The following is a 27,407-nucleotide window of genomic DNA, read 5'->3' as shown; positions in this document are numbered from 1 at the left end:
AATAATTAAAACATCTACATGAAGCAGGTTGTCTTGGGTCCAAATTTTTTGTTAAACCTAATTTCTTATTGAAACGCTTCTTCAAGAATCAGACATCCATCAGATATTTCAAGCTGCATGGTTAATTTAATAGCACAGAATATAACCATGTAAGAAAAAGGATGACACAACCTAAAGCTCTTTCCATCTTTTAATAAGCATGGTTATTATGTTCAAACAATAAATATGATTGTTTTAATATTTATCTTTGGGTTTAAATAGTTTAAAATCATTCAAGTCATTGTAGAACTGGAGTTGAGACATAATTTCAGTTATATACAATAGCCAAGCCTTGCATTATCAACTGGATGATAGGCTGAAGGATATAACTAATACAAAATGACATATCCATTTTTAATCCCTAATTATAGGCAATCCCACAGTACAAAAACATAGATATTGCTGTGAATTATACCAATTGACCAACATGATTCACAACTGATATCAATTTTGAATTAAAAGTTAATGTTCCACTTTCCCACATAAGACTGTAGTCTTCACAGTGTGCTTTTCCTTACCCTTAATGTTCTACATTGGAAATACTTTGCACAGATGTACCTGTGTCAAGTCCAAGTAAAGTTCCAAGATACGATGGCTCTCTAGGATCTAACATTTGATCATCACGAACCGGATGCACAATATTGGCAGGTTGTGGCGTAAGGGTATATTTCTCCAGAAAAGCAAGGTCTGTAGCTCTTTGAAAGTCGGTTTGCTCAGGAGGCTGCTGGGATTGAAGGAGGTTATGAGGCTGCGAAACCAAAGTTGCTGTATGCTGTGGAGCATCAGATTGCACTGTGGCAGCACCAATCCGTACTGGTACAAGTGTCACATCCCCATGAACGTTCTGAATTGCTGTTTTGTTCTCAGTTGAGTAAGCCTTATTTTGATGTAAGTAGGATTTAGCATCTGTTTGGTACACTTTGCCATCTTGCGCATACAGCAGCTCCTGAGATACTATTTTCACTTCAGAGACCGCCACTATTGGCGGTTCTATAGGCTTATTGCCATGAACATGATCCATATGATACTTCAGCTTGTCTTTCCGTTTGAACGTTGCATTGCAATGATGACAGTTGAAGGGGCGGGCATCTGAATGAGTGACCATGTGTTTTGTTAAAGTCTTCTGAATACGAAATGCTTGGTTACAAACTTGACATTTATAGGGCTTTTCACCTGTAGTAAAAAAAAATTAGCTATGTTTTGTTTCGAGCTTAAATAAAGTTATCATATGCTCACAACAATTTTCATCACAAATCTTTTTAGCAAAATGGTTTCCCACGAAAGATCTTAGCAATAGCATTACAGGTTACCTGGAATAATTCTGTGTAATCAAGCCCAAATAATTTCAACTCAATTATTTTAGATTTAAAGAATTCACTGTAAATTTTGTGTAACCTTATAAAATATTACTAATAAATATAATTGAATGAAAACAAAGTTTAAGGGGGTAGAAAGAAAAGGGGGTGGAAGAGAGGGAAGGAGGAGAAAGAGAGAGAGAGAAAAGGAGAGACAGAGAGAGAGAGAGAGAGAGAGAGAGAGAGAGAGAGAGAGAGAGAGAGAGAGAGAGAGAGAGAGAGAGAGAGAGAGAGAGAGAGAGAGGGAGGGAGGGAGGAAGAGAAAAGGAGAAAGAAAAGGAGATATATATTAATAAATAAATAAAATGGATTACAGATGCAATTTGTCACAAGCATGTTAAGCATGTTATCAGGATACCTGAATGTGTCCTAAAATGCATGTCCAAGCTTGATTTTCCTTTAAATTCTTTTTTGCACACTTCACATTGGTGAAGAGTGGCTTTGTACCTGTAATTGGTAAGGAAAAATGTTAGAAGTTTTCATTGCCATTATCCATACTCCAAAACTTAGTCAAAGTTTAATCCAAATAAACTCCTGATTTTAATATTAACCCACCATAATAGAGACTATTGAAATGGTTTTCAGTAACAGTATCAATGCTGCAGTTAGTGAAATATTACCACAAAAACACTCAAGACAAGTGTCATCCCAGTGCCAACGCAAAAGGCGATAACACGCCTTCATGACCACTGCCCAGAGGCTCTGACATCCTTCTTCATGAAGTGCTTTGAGAGGCACACATCAGCTCCAGCCTCCCAGACAGTATCAGCCTACAGGAATTCACCTACTATCAAAACAGATCCATGATAGATGCAAATTCCCTGGCCCCACATTCAACTCTAGAACATCTGGATAACAAAGACACCAATGTCAGACTCCTATTTATTGTCTATAATGTCACCCTCATACATAATTCCAAAACAAACTCACCTCTAAATTCTTTGATATAGGACAGCACCTCTTTCTGCAGCTGGATCCTTGACTTCCTGACCAACAAACCTGAATCAGCACGATTATACTCAACACCGATGCCCCACAGGGCTGCATCCTCAGCTCCCTGTATTCCTGACTGTGGCCAGATTCTGCTCTACTTTCATGCACAAGTTTGCAAATTACACTACTGCAGGGGGCCATACTTCAAACAACAATCAAACAGAACGCAGAACAGAGATGGAGGCCTGGTAGCATGGTATCTAAACAACAATCTTTTCCTTAATGTCAGCAAAACAAAAGAGCTGGTCATTGCACAGGAAGTGGGGTGAAGGAAGTGCTTCTGTTTGTATCAGTAGTACTGAAGTAGAATCAGTTGAGAGCTTCAAGTTCCAAGGTGTAAATATCACCAACAATTTGTCCTAATCCAACCACATTGTCACTACTGCCAAAACAGTACACCAACACCTCTACTTCCTAAAAAGGCTAAAGAAGCTGGGCATACAATGGTGACCCTCACTAAGTTTTGCAGATACACCAGAAAAGGTACCCTATCCTAATTTGTTGTGGCTACTGCTCTGTCCAAAACAGAGTTGTGAACATAGCCCAGTCTATCATAAACCCACACTCTCTTCCATTTACTCTCTACACTCCCCACTGCTTCAGGGAAAGCAGCCAACGTAATCAATCACTCCTCCCACCCCAATCATTTTCTCCTTTCCCTTCCAATGATAGAAGATACAAAACTTAAAACCCTGTTTCACCAGGCTCAAGGACAGTTTCTATCTATATTCAGGAAGTTAAAATCTGCTGACCAAACCATCCTAATTTTTTTGCCGTTTAAAGCATTTCTCCTCAATATCACTTTCTCTGCTAATTTGTATTATCTACAAACTTCTTTAACATGTTCCCTTCATTTAACACAGATTATTACTTTGGAACAGAAGTAACAGACTATGCACTGGACATTAGGCAGCTCCACTGGTAATAACTTTCAGACACAGAAGTATCATTTACTCATGCTTTTGGCCATTAAACCAATTTCACATTCAATTTGTCACTCTCCTTTAGGGTCCCTCTCAGCCTGCCATATGTAACCTTGTCAAAAACCTGAAATGAAATCCTGATAGACTACATCAAACATTGCACCATCATTGATCTTGTTTGTTACCTCTTCAAAGAATTCGGTCCAATTTGGCAGCATGGCCTGATACCGTTAATTCATCTGTGTCACTCTGAACAGTGGCTTATATGATCCTTAGATTTGACACCATTAATCTGACCAACACAAAAGTTCAACCTATTGGATTGTATTTAATATATCTCTTCCTGCTTTTTAAACAGTACACCATTTAACAGTGCTACAATCTTTGGGAACTGTAGTAGTTTTAAGTATTTTACTGTACTGCTGCCACACACAAAAAACTAATTTCATGACATATGTGAGTGATGATAAACCTGATACTGATTTGGGTCTCTATTGTGGACTGAGAGTGGGAAGAAGACAATGAGAGGGGACTCAGAGTTGGGAAAAGGGGAAGGGAGAGGGGAGAGAGCCGGAAGTACCTGAGACACATTCTGTAATGATGAATAAACCAAATTTTTGTAATCAAATGACCCTGCCTGGTGTCTAGGGCTGGATGTGTCTGCACCTGTGCCACCCTTTGCCCCTGGCACTCCTTCTCTGCCACCTGTCTCACCCACCATTCGTGGCTCTCTACCCTCACCATTCCCAACATCCTTTGCTCCCTCCAGATTTACAAACTCACTCTCTCCTCCACGTTGACAAATATAATACTGTGCAAAATAATTGTCTAAACCTCTGTATTTTCTTCACTTGCTACCTTTCAGTTAGCTGGGTTGCATTTCAATCATGACTGGCAACTTATTCATATTTAAGGATGCTAAACGTCTTAATACCTTTTCTTTAAGAATGTTATCCCATTCAATACATTTTTTGAATCCCTCTTAATGATCCCACTAGTGTCATCATCCAGTTTGGTGAAAACAGCTGTGAAATATTCTTTGAGATCCTTGGGCTCCATACATGGAAGCCTTTTTGGTCCATAAAATCATCAACCCTTTCCTTTGTTATCATCTCACTACATTGTACTTCTAAAATATATTTGGATTTTCCTTGATTTTATTTACCAATTTCTTTTTCATACTCCCTACTTTCCTAATTTCCTTTTTAATTTCTCACCTAGACTTACTATACTTATTTTCAGGTTTCCGCTATATTAAGCCCTCTGTCTTACAGGACGTTCCCTTTTTGCCTTGCCATACCTGCTCTGACACAGTGGCACAGCCAGCAGAGTCACTGCCTCACACAACCAGATACGCAAGTTCAATCCTGACACTGGGCGCCATTTATGGAGTTTGCAAATTGTCCCTGTAACCACGGGGGTTTGTTTCCTCCACATCCACCAAATGCGGTTGGCAAGTTAATTGTATGGTAATTATATGAAGTATTCAGGTGAGTGGTAGAATCTGGGAGTAGTTGATAAAAATGAGTAGAGAATAAAAAATAGGATTAATGTGAATGGGTGGTTGATAGTCAGCGTGAACAGCGGGCCAAAGTGCCTGATTCTATGCTGCATCTCTCAGTGACACTATAGTTGATCACAAGTGGGATTCGGTTCATTGTTCAAAATAATTTATCGAAGTTTGCAAAATGACATTCAAGGTGAGTTGCAAAGCTACCTTTTTGGTAAATTAGTCTGTTTTTAAATTTCAAGGTATATAAAGGCTTTAAGCTTTCATCTATGGTCACTGTTCCACTGGGGCCCAACAGGTGAATAAATGAGGATAAGATCATTAAACGATACCATTCAGGCATTTTAGAAACTGAAGTTGACAACAGCAGATTGAAAAACGAGATAAAATAAAATGAGGAAAAAGAAACTTGAGGGAAAGAAGCTTAAGGGAAAAGTATGAAAGGAACATGTGATTTTAAAGGAATTGCATAATTATTTTAATTTTATTCAAAATATCGCAAGATTTCTTTCCCCGTAAACTTCAAATATGATTATTTAAATTTCAAATTCAGCAGGTGTTTTACTTACTTCTGCCAGACTTTTTCTCCCAAGTGAACACTTCTGTAATGAACACTGAGATGATCCCTACGACCAAAACACTTTCCACATTCTTCACATTGATGAGCTTTTTCTCCTTTTGAATAAAAGAAAAACAAGATTATATAAACCTCAGCTGATTAAAAATGTATCTCTTCCAAAGCTGACCAGAGTTAAATGGAAAAACAACAAAAATTTGTAAATAAAAAATACATATATTGTTTAATGTAATCAAGTGACATAAAAATCCTTTACAACAGTATTTCCAAAGAGGACATGAAGGATAAGGAAATCAGTGTCGAGTGTATTGATATGCTTGGACATTTCGAGGTAAAGGAGGAGGTAGTATAGGATCAATAAGGAGCATTAAGGTGGATAAATCCCCATGGCCTGATGGGACATACCCCAGATTATTGCGAGAGGCAAGGGATGAGATGACTGAGGCCGTGACCAATATCTTCATGTCCACTCTAGACACAGGCGAAGTCCCAGTGGACTAGTGAGTAGCTAACATTGTTCAATTAATCCAAAAGAAAACCAGGGTTAATCATGGAAACTATAGACCGGTGAGTCTCATGCCACACATAGGGAAGTTAGTGGAGAGAATTCTTAGGTTTAGGATTTATGAGCAATTGGAAAACCATGGCCTAATTAGGGAGAGTCAGCATGGCGTTGTGCGGGACAAGTCATGTATTACTAACTTATTTTTTTGACGAGGTGACAAGGGTGATTGATGAAGTTAGAGCTGTGGATTTTGCATGGATTTTACTAAGGTGTTTGACTAGGTCCCTCATGAGAGACTCATCCAGAAGATTAACATGCATAGGATCCATGGTGATTGGCCATTTGGATTCAGTACTGGCTTGCACATAGAAGACAGAAGGTGGTGGTCAAAGGAACTTATTCCAGCTGTAAGTCTGTGACTAGTGGGGTCCCACAGGGACCTCTGGTGTTTGTGATGTATACAAATGACCTGGATGAACTTGTAGCTGGGTGGGTAAGTAAGTTTGCAGATGATACAGAGGTTGGCGATGTGTGGATAGCATAGAAAACTGGCAAAGAATACAGTGGGATATAGACCAGTTACAGATACAGGCAGAGAAATGGCAGACTGAGTTTAACCTGGACAAATGCACCTTGGAAGGTCAACTGTTAAGAGTCAGTACACTATTAAGAGCAAGACCCTTAACAGGGTTGATGAGCAGAGAGATTTTGGGTCCAAGTTCATAGCTTCTTGAAAGTGGCTGCACAGGTTGATGAAGTAGTTAAGAAGGCATATGGCATGCTTACCTTTATTAGTTGAGGCACTGAGTTTAAAAGGCAAGAAGTTATATTGTAGCTTTATAAAACTCTATGCATCAGGAATTCTGCATACAGTTTAGGTCGCCCCATTATAGGGAGAATGGTGAGGCCTTGGAGAGGGTGCAGAAGAGGTTTACCAGGATGCTGCCTGGATTAGAAGGCATGTGCTATCATGAGAGGTTGGGCAAATGAGAGTTGTTTTCTCAGGAGCAGCAGAGGCTGAGAGGTGATCTCTCAGAGGTGTATAAGATTATGAGAGGCACAGGTAGAATACAGACAGTATCATTTTCCCAGAGTTGGAATGTCTAACAACAGAGGACATCCATTTAAGGTGAGAGAGGGTATGTTCAAAGAAAGTGTTAGGGGGCAAGTTTATTTATTTATTTATTTATTTTACAGAGAGTGGTAGGTGCCTGGAGAGGAGCTAGAGGCAGATACATTAGGGGCTTGAGACATTTAGATTGGCACATGAATGTGAATGAAATGGAAGGATATGGATATAATGTAGACAAAAGGGATTAGTTTAGTTGGCCATTTGATTACTAATGTAATTGGTTTAGAACAACATTGTGGGCTGAAGGGCCTGTTCCTGTGTTGGACTGGTCTACATTTTGTTTTTTATCCATAAAGTTAATTCAGCTACAGGAGTCAAGAAATTAAAAGCTGTCTTCAAGTGAAATCATGTGAGGCAGAAATTAGAAATTTCAAAATGTAAATGGGTTAAAGTGAGGAAAATGTAATTAATATTAGCGATTTAAAGCATTACCAATTTGTAGGTAAAACATTTTTGACAAAGTCCCGTAAGGAAGGCTGAACCAGAAAGTTGTGTCGCATGGCATTCAGGATGAAGTAGTAAATTAGATTCAACATTGGCTTAGTGGGAGAAACTAGGGAGTAATAGTTGATGGCTGTTTCTTTGACCCAGTGCCCAGAGTCCTGTGCCCAGTGGTGATCAAACTTTAAAGTAAATTTATTATCAAAGTACATTCTGTATGTCACCAATTTACAACCTTAAGATCCATTTTCTTGTGGGAATTCACAGTAAGTATAGGAAACCCAACAGAATCAATGAAAGACTGCAAGAAACAGGATGGATAAACAACCAATGCACAACAAAAAGTGCAAATACAAAAAGAATAATAAATAATAAATAAAAAATAAGCAATAAATATCGAGAGCATGACAGCCTTTTTGAAGGCTTTTCCATTCAAGAGCATTAGTGTTTCCATATCAGTGTCACAGGAACTGGAGCTGTTGTTGGCCATCTATGTAATAATTTGGATGATATTGTGGTAAACTCAATCAATTTGTGGTTATTACCAAGATTAGAGGTATAGTGTACAGTGAGGAAGGCTAGCAAACTACTGCAGAAGGATCTGGACCTGAAAAATAGGCTCAAAAATGGCAGAAGGAATTTAACTGTGACATGTTGCACTTTGGGAGGACAGACCAGTGCAGGACGTACACAGTGAACAGTAGGGCACTAAGGAGTGAAAGCGATCTGGAAATACAGAATCCATCCCTTGGAAGCAGCATCACAGGTAGATAGGGTCATAAGGAGAGCTTCTGGTACACTGACCTTCATAAATAAGAGCTTTGAGTACAGGAGTTGGGATGTTATATTTAAGTTGTATAAGATGTTGGTGAGGCCAAATTTGGAATATTGTGTGCAGTTCTGGTCAGAAAAGATGTAAATAAGATTAAAATAGTACTGAAAAAATTTACAATAATGTTGCCAGGCCCTGAAAATCTGAGTCATAGGGAAAGGTTGAATGGGTTAGGACTTTATTTCCTGGAGCATAAGAGAATGAGGGAAGATTTGATAGAGGTATACAAAATCATGAAGAGGTATAAATAGGGTTAATGCAAGCAGGCATTTTGCACTGACGTTTGGTGAAACTTGAACTAGAGTTCATATATTAAGGATGAAAGGCGAAAAATTTGAGAGGAATCTGAGGAAAAACTTCTTCACTCTAAAGTGTGGTACAAGCTGCCAGTAGAAGTGATGGATGCAAGTTCGACTGTAAAATTCAAGAGAAGTTTAGATAAGTACATGCATGGGAGGAGTACAAAGGCCTATGGTCCAGGAGCAGGTCGAAGGGACTACACAGAATAACTGTATAGTAGCAACCAGATAGGCTGAAGGGTCTATTTCTAAGCTGTAACACTCTATGACTCTAATCAGAAATCCAGCTGACAGCTACGAAGGCAAAGAGGGAATCACGAAGGCATCTGTTTCTCCATCAGAATGTTACCTGAATGGGTTCTTCTATGTTTGGTGAGATGATCATGGCGAATAAAAGTTTTCCCACATTCTTCACATTCATAACGCTTGTCATCATGATGTACACGGAGATGTAATCTAATAACAAAATATGAGTTTATAAAAATGCTTCAAGCAACATTTCTTGCTACTTTATTATGGATCACATAAAATGGGAAAATTAACTCGCTATTTAATTATATAAATTAATTTTGTTGAGAAAAATTTCAATAACTTGAATAAATTTAAGTAAATTGCATAATCTATCTGTAGAAAATAACCCTAAAAAGTTGCCAGTATCATTGAAAGTTTAGAAAGCAATCTTGTGCATCTACTTAAAAGCAGCAACTAAGAATGTATATAGATGGTGTTTCTGTGCAATAAAATCGTCCCATGACAAAGACACTGAAGAAAACATTGACTATAGCTCAGCATTCAACATTATCATCCCCTTAAACCAACAATGTACTTATGTTTCAAAAGCAAACACAAGGAAATCTGCAGATGCCGGAAATTCAAGCAACACACACAAAATGCTGGTGGAACGCAGCAGGACAGGCAGCATCTATAGGAAGAAACAATGTTGACGCCCGAAACGTCAACAGCGCCTCTTCCTATAGATGCTGCCTGGCCTGCTGCGTTCCACCAGCATTTTGTGTGTTGCCTGTACTTATGTTTGTTGACGATATCACTGTTACTTTCAACAATGAATTGGCATATCAGAGGAAAATTGAAAATCTGATTGAATGGTACCAAAACAATACTTCTAAATCAACATCAGTAAAACCAAAGAACTAATTATTGATTACAGGAGAAGGAAGACAGAGGTCAGAAGATGAACTGATGTCCAAAAGTCATACAATTAAAGATGAAACATTCTTTTCAACATTTTAAGCAAGATTGGTGTATTACTTTTGTACAATTTTAGAGTGAAAAGTCTCAGACCTTAATTAGCTTGTTAGGGCTATGGTTTGTTCACAGTCATCGTTAGGAAAGGCCAGGTGATGCAAATTTCAAAGCTTTATAAATATTCTGACTCCTCAAACATTGTCCCAAAAATCAGCAGCCACGGGCTCCTCTAAGCAGCTGCCTAGCACTCTGAAAATTAAAATAAATGATGCCCTCAAAGCAGGAGAAGGCTATAAGAAGGTAGCAAAGCGTTTTCAGGTAGTCGTTTCCTCAGTTTGTAGTGTAATTAAGAAATGGCAGTCAACAGGAACGGTGGAGGTCAAGTTGAGGTCTGGAAGACTGAGAAAACTTTCCGAGAGAACTGCTCGTAGGTTTGCTAGAAAGGCAAATCAAAACCCTCAATTCACTGCAAAAGACCTTCAGGAAGATTTAGCAGACTCTGGAGTGTTGGTGTACTGTTCTACTGTGCAGCGACACCTACACAAATATGACCTTCATGGAAGAGCCATCAGAAGAAAACCTTTCCTGCGTCCTCACCACAAAATTCAGCGTCAGAAGTCTGCAAACGAACATCTAAACAAGTCTGATGCATTTAGGAAACAAGTTCTGTGGACGGACGAATTTAAAATTTTGGCCGTAATGAGCAAAGGTATGTTTGGAGAAAAAAGGGTGCAGAATTTCATGAAAAGAACACCACTCCAACTGTTAAGCATGGGGGTGGATCAATCATGCTTTGGGCTTGTGTTGCAGCCAGTGGCACGGGGAACATTTAACTGGTAGAGGGAAGAATAAATTCAATTAAATACCAGCAAATTCTGGAAGCAAACATCAGACCATCTGTAAAAAAGCTGAAGATGAAAAGAGGATGGCTTCTCACAATAGGATTATGATCCTAAACACACTTCAAAATCCACAATGGACTACCTCAAGAGGCGCAAGCTGAAACTTTTGCCATGGCCCTCACATTCCCCCGACCTAAACATCATTGAAAATCTGTGGATAGACCTCAAAAGAGCAGTGCATACAAGACGGCCTGTTACGAATGAGAAGCAACTCTGATGGGCAGAAGGGTGCAAGGTCGCCCCCCCCCCCCTTTTTGAGAATCGCAAAATCGCTACTATTTCGGGTCTGATACCAAGGAAATGAGAGAGAGACAACGCAGAGATACACAAAAGTGGAATGTCTCCTCCTAACAAAAGCGGAACGGAACCACTGATTACTGCTATTGTCTCTTGGAGAAGGATTGTGTATTGAGTACTGTTCTATTCATTGAAACCCCTCAGGGGGCAACCAGAGTGGTCTGGTTGATGGGTTGCATCATCCCAACCTGATTGACACCTGAGACCCCGTGAGTGGGGATAAAAGGTCTGCGGAACACCCCTCAGACGCACCAGGAGAGACACTACGAGACTGGTGGGGGCTTGTGTGTGTGTGTCCACCCTTGCCTGGGTGACGAGTCCGCCACAGAAGAACTGTCTAGCTAAAGGACGGAGGGGTCATATGTGAATGGCCACAACAACGACGCATCGATGGATCAAGATCGTAAAAGGAAAGTCGGCAAGTCAATAGCTGTTACTGCTTTCTCTCTCTCTCTCTCTCTCCAACAACGCGACCAACAACTACTGCAGCCTGCATGAACTGAACTGAACTTTATATTTCCATCGGACAATTCATTATCCCCTAGACAACGATAGAGCTTATTTCTTATTGATTATTATTATACCCGCACTTTTAGGTTTAGTATTGATGACATATATTATCTGTATATTTGCATTGATATTATTTTTGTGTATTTTTACTAATAAATACTGTTAAAAATAGTATCATCAGACTCCAACCAATACTCCTATCTTTGCTGGTAAGACACCCAGTTACGGGGTTCGTAACAACTTGGGGCTCTGTCTCAAGATTTGATACCAAATTGGAGGGCCAGTGAATCGAGCTTTTAAGTCCAGACTTGGATCTGGTTGCGCAGGTAACCAGACGGGAAGCCAGCAAAGATGGACGTAGACAAATTTACACAAAACCCGACTTTGAAGGCGCTAGAGGAGGCCACAAAGACGGACTTGGTAAATATTGCGAAAGGACTAAATCTCACAGAGGTGAAGTCGTCAATGAAAAAGTGGGAGATGCGGAGAGCCATAACTCAGTATTATATTGAGAAGAATGTGTTTTCGGCTGAGGTATTGGAACAGATCACTGAAAAGGTACCAACTATTGGGACGGCTCAGTTAGAGTTGGAAAAATTGAGGCTGGACGCGGAACAGAGGAAAAGGGAGTATGAGCTCCAGCTAAAGGAGTTAGAGGCGAAGAGGGAGCATGAAATTAGGTTAAAATAGCTGGAAGCAGCTGAAAAGGAGAAGGAAAGAGCTGAAAAGCAGAGGGAGCATGAAATTAGGTTAAAACAGCTGGAAGCAGCTGAAAAGGAGAAGGAAAGAGCTGAAAACCAGAGGGAACATGAACGTAGGTTACAACAGCTGGAAGCAGACGAAAAGGAGAAGGAGAAACAGAGGCAGCATGAGCTGGACATGGAGAAGTTAAAGCAAGAGAGAAGGGTCCAAGGGGCGGACCGAGAGGAGAGGTTTAATGTTAGTAGCGAGTTTAGGTTAGTACCTCCATTCGAGGAGACGGATGTTGATAGTTATTTCTTGCATTTTGAAAAGGCGGCAGTGAATCAGAAGTGGCCCAGAGATCAGTGGGTGGCGTTGTTACAAAGTGTGTTAAAAGGGAAGGCACAATGGGCATATGCGGCGTTGTCTGTGGAGGAGGAGGAGGAGTATGAGAATTACGAGGAAGTAAATCAGGCCATTCTTCGGGCCTACGAATTGGTACCTGAGGCATATAGACAAAAGTTCAGAGATTTAAAGAAAGTATGGAATCAGACGTATGCAGAGTTTGCCTATGAGAAGGGTGTGCTCTTGGATCGCTGGTGTGCGGCAGAAAGGGTGGAAGAGGATTTTTGGCGTTTCAGTGAGTTAATTCTGATTGAGGAATTTAAAGGTTGTGTTTCGGATGATATCCGGATGTATTTGAACGAGAAGCCGAATAAGTCCATATCAGAATTTGCCAGGTTCGCAGATGAATATGCCCTAACCCACAAGACAAAGTTTTCCTCGAATAAGAGTTACCAGAAAGACCGTAGGAATGGTAGAGAAAGCCCGCCGGCTGAGGCAGAAATTCAGCCGGGAGCTAGTGGTAAAAGTAAGGAGGAAGAAAGGCAAGCTGGCAGGAGGGTTCTTGGCTTGACCTGTTTTAATTGTGGAAAGGTTGGTCATATTGCATCTAAGTGCTTTGCTCCGAGGAAGGAGACAGGAAAAGGGATCGCAGCAGTCCCTACAGGGTGTATGTGTCGATCAGCAAATCGATGAGCAAGCCCCAGGTAGATAAAATATGAGAGGGGCGTGAGAAATTTATTTCAGAAGGGACCGTGTCTGTGAAAGAGGGAGAAACACCAGTTCCAGTGCGGATCTGAAGAGATACTGGAGCTGAGCAGTCATTGATTCTCAGTAAGGTACTAGATTTTGGTCCTGAGACGGGAGAGGTAGTTTTGAGAGGCACAGGAAAAGGGACAGAAACTGTGCCTTTGCATAGGATCATTATAAATTGTGATCTGGTATCTGGACCAGTTGAAATAGGGGTGCGATCAGAATTCCCAAGAGCTGACGTGGACGTCCTTCTTGGTAACGATTTAGCAGGTGGTGAGGTGTGGTCAGCAATGAAGCTGATGAGCCAGCCTGTAAGTGTTGAGGACCCGCCCCTAGATTCCAAGATCTATCCCGCATGCGCGATCACTCGCAGCATGTCGAGAAAGGCAGCTGAGAAAGAGACCAGTTTAAATCAGTCCAGTGTTGATTTGGCTGAGACGTTTTTACCGACCCTGTACCAAGAGGGGTTAGAGGGTGGTAAAACGGAGAATAGGGAGGTGAAAGAGAGTAAAGGAGAGGAGGTAGACCTACCCTTAGCCAGGAGGGAATGTACAGAGGCACGGTGTACAGATGAGAAACAGATAAGGCAGTTAGAAGGTCCAGGGTTGGACATGGATGATCTGTCTGGCTTGACAGAACTGTTTGAAGAAGTTGAAAATTTTAAATGTGTTCCCGATAATGAAATAAGGGCAGTCCTACATGAAAAGGATGTCATTACCTTGAAGGAGTCTGCTGGGTTAGTAGATGAGGTTGTTTTAACCCGCAGGGTTGAGTTTACTCCGGAAGGGAGTTGCCCAGAGAGTAACTGGGAGGATCAGGGGAACTTAGAATTTGAAAAGGGGACGGGTGTCGAAAGCCTGGAAGAGGCAGATGTGTGAGTGTGTTCAAGATGTGGATGCACATGGTACTGAACCTAGTAATGAAACTCAGGAAAAGTCTGAGGTATCTGATTTAGTTGAAAAGGAATGCAGTCCTTTTGGGTCAGATGGACTTGGTTCAGTGAAGAAAGGGTTAACCTTGGTACTAGTGGGAAGTGAGAATTCTCAGTTGTTTGTGTTAGAAGGTGTGTTAAAAGTTAGTGAGGAGATAAAAGGTGGTGATGTGAATACTATTGAAGAAGAAGGGAAAAGTGTAGTTCCTAAATTGACTAAAGGAAATTTAAAGTCTGGATTGGTGTCAGAAGCAGTAACCAGGCTGAAGGAACAATGGTTTGTTAACAAGGTGCCTGTGAATCAATTACAGGTTGATTTGGAATGTAAAGGTACCCCACTCGCTAATGTTATTCAAGGGTGTGCTGTGAAGAGGCAGAATTTGAAATGTTGTTTGGACAAAGAGGGATCGCTTGCAGATGTTAAACTGAAAACTAACAGAATGAAGGGTCCTGAAGATAAAACTAACGACTTGCTTAAAAATAAAGAATTGTGTGGAAGTTCAGAAGATGGGCTAAGTTTGGAAAACATTGTTGATAAAATAACTCCTATGAAAGGAGTATGCGAAAGCCTATTCCACACTGATGAGCAAGCTAACCATGTGAGAGTTAAATGGAAAAGAGGCGAAGGTTGACCAGATGCCACTTTAAATAACAGGATCTGGTTTTGAGGGATTTCAACAAAGCATGTAAATAATAGACAACACCATGGAAGGCTGACTGTTAAGTTTAAAAGTAAAATAAAGATTAGTATTTGCATAAACTTTTGTAATGTACTACAGAATAATCACACATGTATTGGTTCACATTTTGTAATATACACTTAAGCTAAGATCACAACTCTTTAGTTTTGTTTTGCTGAAGAAAAGGAATAAAAGTAGGTGGTTATTAAATTGGAGTCTGATGCTACAGGAATTTATTAAGAATTTGATATTAAGATACAGCATATTAAAGGAAGTGATAATGTACTCGCTGACTGTTTATCTAGATGCTAAATTGAATGTATAACTGTATTACTCTGTAGTGAAAACTCTTTTGTATTGTGTTAGATTCTGAAATTCTGTAAGACTCTGTATTAGTTAATTTTCCCCTTTTGGGTGAAAATTCTTAGAAGGATGGGGGTGCTACGAATGAGGAGCAACTCTGATGGGCAGAAAGGTGCAAGGTCACCCCCCCCCCCCTTTTACAGAATCGCAAAATCGCTACTATTTCGGGTCTGATACCAAGGAAATGAGAGAGAGACAACGCAGAGATACACAAAAGTGGAATGTCTCCTCCTAACAAAAGCGGAACGGAACCACTGATTACTGCTATTGTCTCTTGGAGAAGGATTGTGTATTGAGTACTGTTCTATTCATTGAAACCCCTCAGGGGGCAACCAGAGTGGTCTGGTTGATGGGTTGCATCATCCCAACCTGATTGACACCTGAGACCCCGTGAGTGGGGATAAAAGTAAGGTCTGCGGATCACCCGTCAGACGCACCAGGAGAGACACTACGAGACTGGTGGGGGCTTGTGTGTGTGTCCACCCTTGCCTAGGTGACGAGTCCACCACGGAAGAACGGTCTAGCTAAAGGACCGAGGGGTCATACTTGAATGGCCACAACAACAACGCATCGACGGATCAAGATCGTAAAAGGAAAGTCAGCAAGTCAATAGCTGTTACTGCTTTCTCTCTCTCTCTCCAACAATTGCAACACCGCGACCAACAACTACTGCAGCCTGCATGAACTGAACTGAACTTAATATTTCCATCGGACAATTCATTATCCCCTAGACAACGATAGAGCTTATTTCTTATTGATTATTATTATACCCGCACTTTTAGGTTTAGTATTGATGACGTATATTATCTGTATATTTGCATTGATATTATTTTTGTGTATTTTTACTAATAAATACTGTTAAAAATAGTATCATCAGACTCCAACGGATACTCCTATCTTTGCTGGTAAGACATCCAGTTATGGGGTTCGTAACAGGCCCAAGAATCTCACAGAACTAGAAGCCTTTTTCAAGGAAGAATGGGCGAAAATCCTCCAAACAAGAATTGAAAGACTCTTAGCCAGCTACAGAAAGCGTTTACAAGCTGTGATACTTGCCAAAGGGGTGTTACTAAGTACTGACCATGCAGGGTGCCCAAGTTTTTGCTTTGGGGCCTTTTCCTTTTTTGTTATTTTGAAACCGTAAAGGATGGAAATAAAAAAGTAATCTTGCTTAAGATATTAAAGAGATGCGTCATCTCTAACTTTATGCTTTTTGGAAATCAGATCATCTTTTACTTGCTTAGCTGTTCACAGTAACAGAAATTTTGACCAGGGGTGCCCAAACTTTTGCATGTCACTGTATCTTGTGGCTGAGATAATTAACATCAGACAATCACTGCTGTCTGAAGTTTGACTCCAGCATTTTTCCCTCTAATGCCCAATGATATCAATTTTAACAGGCTCTGCCAATGCTACAGTCAATCAAATTCTACCCTGATGCAAAGAAAAGTCTCTCAGCAGTTTGGCCTGTATTGGATCAAAGGTGCAGAGGAATGATCCTTGGTGGTGATGTCCTGAAACTAATCTACCAGCTTTAGCAGCCAAGATTAATGAGAAACAAAATCTAACTGTGCCTTTTTTCAAGTAGCAACTTATGAATGACTCTCAAATTATGTATAAAGATCCAAAATTCAGAACAGGATAATCTTAAAATACAAGTAGGTTATAACTCATGTAAAAGTGGTACAGCTCAGGAATCAAGTCTTCTAATTTTTTTTGAGCTTCAGGAATCAATGAGTATTGGCATGAAGGAAAGGAAACAGAGGGTCTGAGGAAGATGCATTTCTTATTCTATATCTTATATTCTTACCTGTATGAACTACCATGACGGAAGCTCTGTCCACAAATGCTGCAAAGATGAGGCTTTTCACCACTATGGATTCGAAGATGTTCCTTTAATGTAGTTCTGTTTATAAAAATAAAACAAATCACTTTTATCAAATAAGATTTATTATAAAGGAACTGGTATTAAATTCACTTCCACTTTGTATCATACCATATTTGTAAAATAATTTGTGCTCAAGTAGATTAATAAATAATGATTTAGTTACGAAATAATTTTTAAAAGTTCAGTCTTCAATAGCAGATCCTTAATCTTTCAAATAATCTGTGGGATCTTGTTTTTACCTTTCCCTTACAGACTTGCCACAAATTAGACAAGTCCACTTTCTTTTTCCTCCATGAGTGCATTCAATATGTCGCTTGAGATTTCCTGTATCATTAAACTGACGACCACAAATATCACACGGAAAAGGGCCTAAAAAGGTGATAAAATTTAAATTATAGTCTGTATCTAAAGTTCAGTACACCAAAGAGTCAAAGTTTTTATCCATTATCAAAATAAAAAATGGAAATTAGTCCCAGACAAACCCCTAGACTAGCTCACACCTCATCCTGAACACTGTGTATTTACATTGTAACACAAATTGCACAAGTATTTCTTGCAAGTAGTTAACATTTACTATAGTGTTTGAGAGATAACAATTAAAAGCTACATTTACTTTACCAACTAATTAAATTCCAATGTTTTAAATACTCACTGAGATCACTGTGGCATCCAAAGGCTGTCTGAGAATGAACAGATAGTTCGAGTGGAACTATGATAACTACTGCATTATTAACATGAACTTGCGCCCACAATTTGTTTGTACTACAGACTTCCAATTTCTTCATGCCACTGGGAGTTATTTTTTGTACAATGGAAAGATATCAGTAAGATTGAAAAAGTACAGAGAAAATTTACAAGGATGCTGCCAAGACTTGAGCACCTGAGTTATAGGGAAAGGTTGAATAGGTTAGGACTTTACTCCCTGCAGCATCGGACAATGAGGGGAAATTTAATAGAGTTATATAAAATTACGCGGAGTACAGAAAAGGCAAATGCAAACAGGCTTCTTCCACCGAATGTAGGTGAAACGAACTAGAGGTCATAGGTTAAGGGTAAAAGTTGAAATATTTAACGGGAACCTAAAGAGGAACTTCTTCACACAGAAGGTGGTGCAAGTGTACAACAAGCTGCCAGCAGAAATGGCAGATGCAGGTTTGATTGCAACATTTAAGAGAAGCTTGGATAAATACATAGATGGGAGGGATATGGAGGTCAATGGTCCAAGTGTGTGTCAATGGGACTAGGCTGAATAACAGTTCAGCATGGACTAAGTGGGCCAAAGAGCCTGCTTCTGTACTTTAGTGCTCCTTGACTCTGTGACTCTAAATGTCTTTTCTCAAGCTGTTATTTTTTTCCTCCCCAGTTATGTTGCTCAGATTCATAGTACACTTCTAACCAAATAGGTTGGAAATCCACCTCAAACCTCCTAATTAAAATCACAGCAGAACAAGTGTCTGTTCTTAATTAAATGCACCAATATTCCTATTAATGTTAATAAGCAAGAAGTACGCAAAACAAATTTTAGCAACCACACTACTTCACTGCCTTCTCCACTATAATCAAAGGAAATCAGTAATTTTAAAAAAAAGAAAGTTAACATATATTATTACTTTTCTTGTAAAATAAACTGAAAATATTACTCATAAGTGCTTGAGGTTTTGGTGTGTTTCTACTAGAAAGGCAGTCACTTCTAGTTACACAGCCAAGTACAACTGTATTTACTTTCAAGGAGGTCAAAATCAGAAACTAAATTCAACCACACCTTATAACGACTTAAAAACAGGTTGACTATCTTTCTGATAAAAGGTTCTAGCAATAATATACCCCATTCTCAATATTGCATAAGATTGTGCTGGGACTACCTGAATCATAAGTGTTGACAATTCTACTAAACTGACAGTAGTACGTAATGTAACAGGCTAAAAAACTACTCTATCTACTTGGCTGTACTCTATGGTCCATTATACAAAACCCATACAACTTCCATCGCTTTTGGAAGGTTGAAGTTTTCTCATACTTTTGTCTGCACTTTGTGGCTAATATATCTATTTCATAATAAAATATATTGTGCACACTAGTATGTTAGTTTAGCATACATGGGCAACCATTGACCACAAATCCAAGAACATGGGAGGGGGAGAATTAGATTATATGAATCAAGATAAAGTTAACTACTTAATTTTACAATAAAGATTATACATGCTGAAATCAGACCAAGAACATTTTACAACCAACTGAAACTGTAACAGCTGTGAGTGAGAATTCCATCTAGAATCAAAAAACCTAGGTACTAACTGGTATGTATTGGTATAATCAGTAACACAATCAATTAAAATTAGTTCTGAATGAAAATTTTTAAAAATCCAAAACATACGGACATACACACCCAAATGAAACTTTTCCTGATGTTTAAGCCTTGCAAATCTTGATTTGAAATGTTCCTCACAATAACTACATTTAAATGGTTTATCCTGTGTGTGAAGAATCATGTGCTCCTCAAGATGAGGTCTCCGTGTAAATGTTTTGTTACATACCTGCGGCCAAAAAAAATAGAGAATTGTCAGAGTTCAGAATTTCAAATACTGAAATATAAAAAGGGGCATGAACAGTTTAAATCGGCTACTATTTGCATATTTAACTTTGATAAGAAGTTTATGGGAAGAATCTAGATTGAAAAATGGAGGGGAAAAAACTTACATCACATCTCCATGCTTCGCTCCTCTTCTTTCTAGCAGTAAAAAACTCCTGTATATTATCTGGATGGAACCTGTAAATATCCTCAAATCAATGGGCATAATATTGCAAATCACAAATAAAGATGAAAGAAGGTATGCATTGATAACCTATGAATTTTAGTTTACACTCAATGCTGCATTATATGTTAGGAAAAAATTCTTCAGGCCTTCTCTTCACCAGTTAAAATATAGATTATACTTTACACAAAGTACACTGCAGATGCTGTGGTCAAATAAAGACATACAAACAAGCTGGATGAACTCAGCAGGTCGATCAGCATCCGTTGAAATGAGCAGTCAATGTTTCGGGCCGAGACCCTTCGTCAGGACTGAAGAAGGAGGGGACAGGGGCCCTATATAGAAGGTGGGGGGAGGGTGGAAGGTGCCAGGTGAAAAACCAATCAGAGGAAAGATCAAGGGGTGGGGGAGGGGAAGGCAGGAGGGGATAGGCCGGAGAGGTGAAGAAGGAATGAAAGGGGAAAACACTATGGGTAGTAGAAGGCAGAATCATGAAAGAGGTGATAGGCAGCTAGAAGAGGAGGCAGACTGAAAGTGTGATGGTGGAAGGGAGAGGGAGGGAATTACCGGAAGTTGGAGAATTTGATGTTCATACCAAGGGGCTGGAGGCTACCCAGATGGTATATGAGGTGTTGCTCCTCCAACCTGAGTTTGGCCTCATCATGGCAGTAGAGGAGGCCATGTATGGACATATCCGAATGGGAATGTGAAGCAAAGTTGAAGTGGGTGGCAACCGGGAGATCCTGTCTGTTGTGGTGGACAGAGCGTTGGTGCTCGACAAAGCAGTCCCCCAATCTGCGTTGGGTCTCGCCGATGTAGATGAGGCCACACCGGGAGCACCGGACGCAATAGATTACCTCGACAGACTCACAAGTAAAGTGTTGCCTCACCCATAGTGCTTTCCCCTTTCATTCCTTCTTCACCTCTCCGGCCTATCCCCTCCCTGCTTCCCCTCCCCCACCCCTTGATCTTTCCTCTGATTGGTTTTTCACCTGGCACCTTCCACCCTTCCCCCACCTTCTTTATAAGGCCCCTGTCCCCTCCTTCTTCAGTCCTGACGAAGGGTCTCGGCCCGAAACGTTGACTGCTCATTTCAACGGATGCTGCCCGACCTGCTGAGTTCATCTAGATTATACTTTGTTTCTCAGTTTAGTAATGCAACTTAAGGCCACCATACACACAACCCCTATTATTCAATACTGACATAAAATGAAAGCTTTCATCTTACTATACGTGTTTTACTTACTAGATTTCCTAGTCACAGTTAGCAAAGACTGTATTTCTTTTAAAAAGTATTTGTATTAATTTCAAGACCCTTAACAAAACATGAGTATAGGAAGAACTATATAATTTTGCCCAAAGCTGAAGAAACTCAATGGTCCCAGCCTTGCTGGTCTATGCCTCTAGTTATAAATTGTTATTGTTTAACCACCATTTGTCCAGGTAATCTGCAAATATATTGTTAAATTCAGATGTCATGGAATTCCTGAAAGAAGTGTATTGCAGAACCTTTCAATCTGCATCACCGTTACATTCCACATGAAATCAAATTACAAAACCCAATCTTGTTGAGATCCTCCAACATTTACTCTTCTGAACTTGTCTCATGGCTCCAGTGACAGTTTAGTGATGTTGATTTGAAGCAATGTCTCCTGCTTGGTTTTAAATTTTGACTATTGAACTTTTTTTATCTTCACAGTTTTTACTGAACATTTTCATTTTTTATTGATTTTAATCTTTCAACTTGCTTAGGTAGTTTATACATTTCTGCACTTCAGAAATTAATAAGTGACGTTTATCATTTTTGCAGCAATAAAATTGATGGCTGGGTTTTGCCAATTGGCTGGGACTTTTCAAAGACACTTGTTGAACTCAGGTGTATTGAGTCATAAAATCATCTCTCTCCATCAGATTGCGTAGTGTATGGATTTAGATAGACTGTGGGCAGTAATTCCAGAAGGACGCTGCGTCAACAACAACAGATGTTATTTATCGCCACCTTCAACTTCAATTTTTTTATTTTGTTCCGTCTGGTTAATGTTGCCGGATAGCAATTTTATATTAATAGGAAAGGTATGTTCAAAACAGAGAATGACAATTCGTATTTTTTCCGAATACAATTTTTGAACTGAAAACAAGTATTAAAATAGAACTTAAGGAATAGATGACACATACCGCTTCACATGCTTTGCTAATGTTTTTTTGCTTGCATGTAGCTTGTTGCAGAATGGGCATTTTTGCTCCTTTCTTTGAAAAGCAGCTTGTGAATTATGCTTCTTCCTGTGGGCAGTTAAGTTGGATTTGGTGGAGTAACGCTGATTACAAATATCACATTCAAAAGGTTTTTCACCTGTATGTACACGTGTGTGGCACTCGTATTTTCCTGTAAAAATCCGATAATACAAAGTTAAGATACATAAAGTTTTTGGTGAACTTCTATATTGTGGCAGCTGTGCACAAGGAATGCAAAATATACAGAACTTAAAATACGCTACATAACCATTAATATTCAATCACCAATGTGCTTCAAAGGAAGATTCAAGTATTTCTTCATTTATAGAAAGGACATGAGCAAGAATTAGATCGCAAGCCTTAAGCAATATTTAAAGGGGCTTGCCTAGCTTCGTAGCCAGAGAATGGATCGCGATGCAAAAACACATTTGCATTTTAGTATTGATTATGCAATTAAATACGACATGATAAAATGGAATTAAGCTTTGATGAATGTGTGTCAGATATTCGATTCTGTCACACTGCAGTACAAATATTTACATGTAATTAAAGCTGACGGTTAGGTTAAAGTAATTTTAAATACTGATCTTGTTTCTAGAATTCACATTCTACTAACTGGGAACTAAAGACAGCTACTGTCCAAACAAACTAGTGTTGATCTTACCAACCTATTCGGTCAAAACATTTATCACACTTTGGGCACTGGAGTGTTTTCTTGCTCCCAGTCTGTAAAATGACAGGAGGCAATTCCTTAGGAATATTTTGCTCAATCTCTTCCGCATCTAGAGAATCATTCTCATCATCCCCTTGAATTTCTTCCTCTCTTTCCATTTCTTCAAGCTTTGCTTCAACTTCTTCCATTTCATCTTCACTTTCTAGACTTTCATGGGCATTATTGTTATTTTCAGTGTCACTACTATTTTTACTAGAGCATTCATCTTCAGAGACATCTGTGGTATCAATATTTTTACTATCAAATTTTGCTGGACATTTGCGCGTTCGCATTGAACACCTTCGGGTAAGTTCGATTTTTGTTGCCTCAGAACTTTCTTCTTGTCCCAGGGAGCTGGCATTGTGAGTTTTAGTTATGTGGTTTTCTAAAGATTTTTTGTAACAGAAACTTTTATTGCAGAAGGTGCATACATTGCTATGCTGGAATTTGGCAGTGGGTTCAAGGGAATCCGTTTCTTCCAAACACTGGTTACTTTCAGTTAACAATTCCGTTTGGGTTGACCTGGAGACATTTTCATTACTAGTCAACAACTTAACTGCATCGATAATGTCTAGAAACTGAGCAGCTTCCAAAATTGAAGGGATTTCATTTTCCTGAATGAAGAATTCAGAGGTGTATAAAAATTCTAATAAGTGATGGAAAACATAATAACTAACATGGTCCAATTGGATACTATCTATATTTGGGTTTTTACTTAAACAAGCATGGAAGTAACTGCTACCTACAGCAACAACCACTTTGTGGGCGCAAAACTGCTTTCCTTCTACCATGATAACTAAATCACAAAAAGGTGACTGCTTGAGTCGATCATCATTCATATATTTCAATAGATTCTTATTATGTAGCAGCGATCGCAGATGTACAATTGGTGATGATTGTCCTAAAGGAACATCAAGATTGTCAGCAATATTTGAAATGCTTTGAATTGATCTTGGACCATAGTATAGATTTTCAAATTTTGCTGTTTGTAAATCCAAGAAAACATCTTTGCATGGTGCTCCAGATAAACTTGATCCAGTTTTATAAGAACTGTCGATATTCTGAGACATGGTGTTGATTAAAATTGCTGTGGATGAATACCCACTCTTCTCAGTCTGCAGTTACACAGTGGGCCATCATTGTGGATCAGAGGTATAGAGTCTCAACATGAAATTTCTTTGCAATTTTCTTTGGTATCAGATAACCTCATACTACACATCTTCTCGGGATGGTTGCAACAGTCATCGAGCCTGCAAGATAATTCATATATATGTTATACAAGTTACAACATGACTTAAGCTTTACTTACTTATGAATATTGACCAATTATTCGAAAGATATATCCTGTTGGCATTTAATGTCAAATTTCCAGTGTACTGCACAAAATAATTATGCCAGTTGATAATTTGTTACTTAGAAATTGAATCAACTTTTGCACCCAAGTTCCAAAAGTGTGCTGGCAAGCTGGCTGGCTACTGTAAATTATCCCTAAAACTAGGCAAGTAGAAAAGAACGATAAAAGGGAGTTAACAGCTACGTGAGACAGGATAAGTTGCAGGGCAAGAGAAAGAAAGGAAAGGAGACTGACAGAAGTCCACTGCTGAGATAGTATGGACTGGGACCAAATGCGCTAAAAAATTGCCCAGTGACCAATATAGTTTTATCCAATGCACAACACCCATTTCCACACGTGAACAGAAGCTGGCAGCAAATCATGTACCTTATGATCTGAAGAATGTTAACACAAAGAAAAACAAGGAACAGATTCTGCCAAATCAGCAATAAGGTAATTTAAAGGATCCACATGAGCCTTTGATATTTTATCCAATGACTCTGAAAGACTCAGTTTTTACTACTCTAAATTTGTTCCATCATCACATGTATTATTAGCATCATCTCTTAATGAATTATTTCAGTACGATGATGCAAATGTTAGTCCTTTGATACGGCTGCACAGGTCTTCCCCAGCCAATGAGTGCACAATTTACGCAGACCCCTACATACAACCGGGTTTTTGAGAGACAGGTAGATGAATATGCCAGCTGTTGCAGACAGCTCTGCTGTGTGGGAACTTGGTTCAGGTTAGAAACTCTTCCCAGGAAAGGAATTTGGGAACTCCTGGCACAGGGATTGATCAGACCATATCACTCATGGAGTTTCTTTCATTTAACTGTATAGCCACCCAAATATTGCCCATAATTAAACAAATTGAATATATATTGCATTCAGTAATTGATACAATGAAACACGTTATTATCAGATTTTAAATGATTTAAAAGCATCTGGAAGAATTTATATAATGTCCAATTTCCCCTGGTCAGGTCATTCGTAACTCTGGGAGCCCCTGCATTTGAATTATTTCAAAACAGATTGGTAGACTACAAGACAAAACAATAATGTCAAAAACCTCAAATTGGAAAAATACTTTTTTGGATCTATAATAAGTGTTAACCTAGTAAAGTGCCATTTAATATAGTGTAAATTTCCATCACATTCAGATTCAGAAATAATGAGTGTAAGTGGGGAGAATTTTTGAGAATGTTAAAATCGAACAGTCCAAGATTAGGCATACCAAACAAAAACTAACATCCAATAAAGCATCCTTATCTCAATATCAACAAAGCAGTAGTTCCTGGCAAGGAAACTGATACATTCAATGAGTTGATCCTTGTTGCTTGAAAATATAAAGTACTGTGTATAAAAGTATAAAGTACTCCTATAAAGTACTGTGGCATCTTTTGCTACAGTAGATCAGCAGAGCACTCTTTCTCACCCATTCACCTTCATCATTTTCTTCCATTGTTTAAACATGGCCCCTTGATCATCCCCAGTTTTAACATTTCTTCACTTCTAGTCTCTGAAATTGCTCTATTAATTTTTTAACCTATATTTTTATTAAGCTACTCCTTCAAAGCTTACCTTCTTGGCCAAGATTTTGGGCACCTATTGTTCATTTAATACCCATCTAATACATATAAAATACAAGTATGCAGTTACAATGAAAAACTTAATGCTAAGTGCTTGCGATACTACTACAGGTAAGCTTTTCATTGCACTTTTCCAGATATGAACTTGCACTTGTGAGAACAAAACTGACTTTGACATGGCCTGGCTTGTCAACAGTGGGATATTTTGCTGTGTTAAAGGCACAACATAAATGGAAGGTGATGATGCTGTCATATAACATGGCCACCTCCCAACCAGTTGGAATCGGATGAGTTTCCAATTTAGTTTCTGCCATCAGAGACTAAGGAATTTCATCCTACCGGCTTGGACTGGATTCAAAAGGCCAGGGAAGTTTAAAAAAAAGTCTGGTAACTCAGTGAGACAGCGTATCCGAGTTTTATTTTGAACCCCCACCCCACCCTCCTAACTCTTAACATAAAAAAGGTAGGATTACTTCTGACAAAATGATATTTTTGCTGAGCCTCCTTGTGTCAAGTAATTGATCTTGTACTGGGCAAATCCCCAGCTGTGGATTCCAGCCTCCTCAGCACTGGAACTGGTGTAAGTACCATTGGCCACATCACCCAGGTGAACCCTGCGGACTTAAGGAGGTCCCTGGCTGGCGTAGGCGGGGCGGTGGGGAAAGCTTCACTTTCCAACACCACTGATCGGATGGCACTAGACTTGACTGCGGCCAAGCCCACGCCAAATCCCAACCCCGGGCAGCTGGCCCAGACCGGGGCCCATCTCCCGATCCCGATCCACGCCGCCTCTCCCATCCCAGGCGCGGCCGCCCGCGCGTCGCTGCGACGCCGGGACGCGGACCCCAAACCCGGTGCCCGCACTTCCCTTCGCCTCTCAAACCTTTGTTTCCGTTTCCCCCCGACCAGAAGCAGCGCCGGCGCCTGCGCAGTGGCTCGCCGGCGAACAAACGGGGTCCGGGGGATTGTGGGGCAGAGATGGCAGGAAGTGATGACGAACACGGAAGTAGCGAACGGGAGGTCTGGTTGGGTGAAGGAAGGCGAGGCAGGTTCCTGGGAAAGGGAAAAATAATTGAGGATTGTAGTGGCTTATCGTCTAGTGATAACGGAAGTAGACATAGTTTAAATTAAAGAAGGAATTGAAGAGCTAACTTTAAGGTATTGCTGTTGTAAATGTGGACGTCTTTCTGATATTAGATTAAGGATGGGGGGGGGGGGGGAGGGGGAAGCGTTAGGAAATGGCCTGGGCGCAAAACCTTCAAGAGATGAGGCGCTTTTGGTGCTTTGTAAAGATAGTAAGCAATGTGAGAAAGCTTTAGGGTGAAAAGCTCTGACAAGAAGGAAAGTAACACTGAATTGTTTTGAGCGACAGTGGCTTTGGGGAGCAATCTCTAGAGTGCTTCTAGACAAGGTTGAAAACAATTTAGTTGGAAGAATTGTAAATACTGAACGTTTCAAAGTTTCAGATAACTTTTTACTGTTGATTAAATTTGATGGGGGAAAAAGTTGCAGAATAGGGTTAACTTAGGCTATGTGAGTTGTATGGTTTGAATCTATGTGCTGCCACTTCTGAGGTGTTTTCAGTGTCAGTAGTTTGATCACAAGGCAGCTGTGTATAGGGGTA

The 27,407-nt window shown here is 39.7% G+C and overlaps 1 protein-coding gene across 2 annotated transcripts; it reads right to left on the bottom strand.

Moving 5' to 3' along the window:
* Positions 1-177: 177 nt before the first annotated feature.
* On the bottom strand, positions 178-26,746 carry LOC140737208 (zinc finger and BTB domain-containing protein 41-like). Of its 2 annotated transcripts, none has more exons than XM_073063506.1 (11): positions 26,667-26,746; positions 22,813-24,106; positions 22,088-22,295; positions 19,857-19,926; positions 19,546-19,693; positions 17,399-17,528; positions 17,082-17,177; positions 8,956-9,062; positions 5,390-5,495; positions 1,753-1,841; positions 178-1,212 (listed from the first exon to the last, which is right to left on the bottom strand). In XM_073063506.1, the coding sequence occupies exons 2-11, from the start codon at positions 23,924-23,926 to the stop codon at positions 560-562; spliced, it is 2,721 nt and encodes a 906-aa protein (XP_072919607.1). In that variant the 5' UTR covers positions 23,927-24,106; positions 26,667-26,746; the 3' UTR covers positions 178-559. The 2 variants fall into 2 exon arrangements, with proteins under 2 accessions (XP_072919607.1, XP_072919608.1); XM_073063507.1 differs by lacking the exon at positions 26,667-26,746 and adding an exon at positions 25,776-26,658.
* Positions 26,747-27,407: the final 661 nt, after the last annotated feature.

This window comes from Hemitrygon akajei, chromosome 12 (genome assembly GCF_048418815.1).
Source record: "Hemitrygon akajei chromosome 12, sHemAka1.3, whole genome shotgun sequence".
NCBI lineage: Eukaryota > Metazoa > Chordata > Chondrichthyes > Myliobatiformes > Dasyatidae > Hemitrygon > Hemitrygon akajei.
This window is presented reverse-complemented; position numbering and strand designations above follow the sequence as displayed.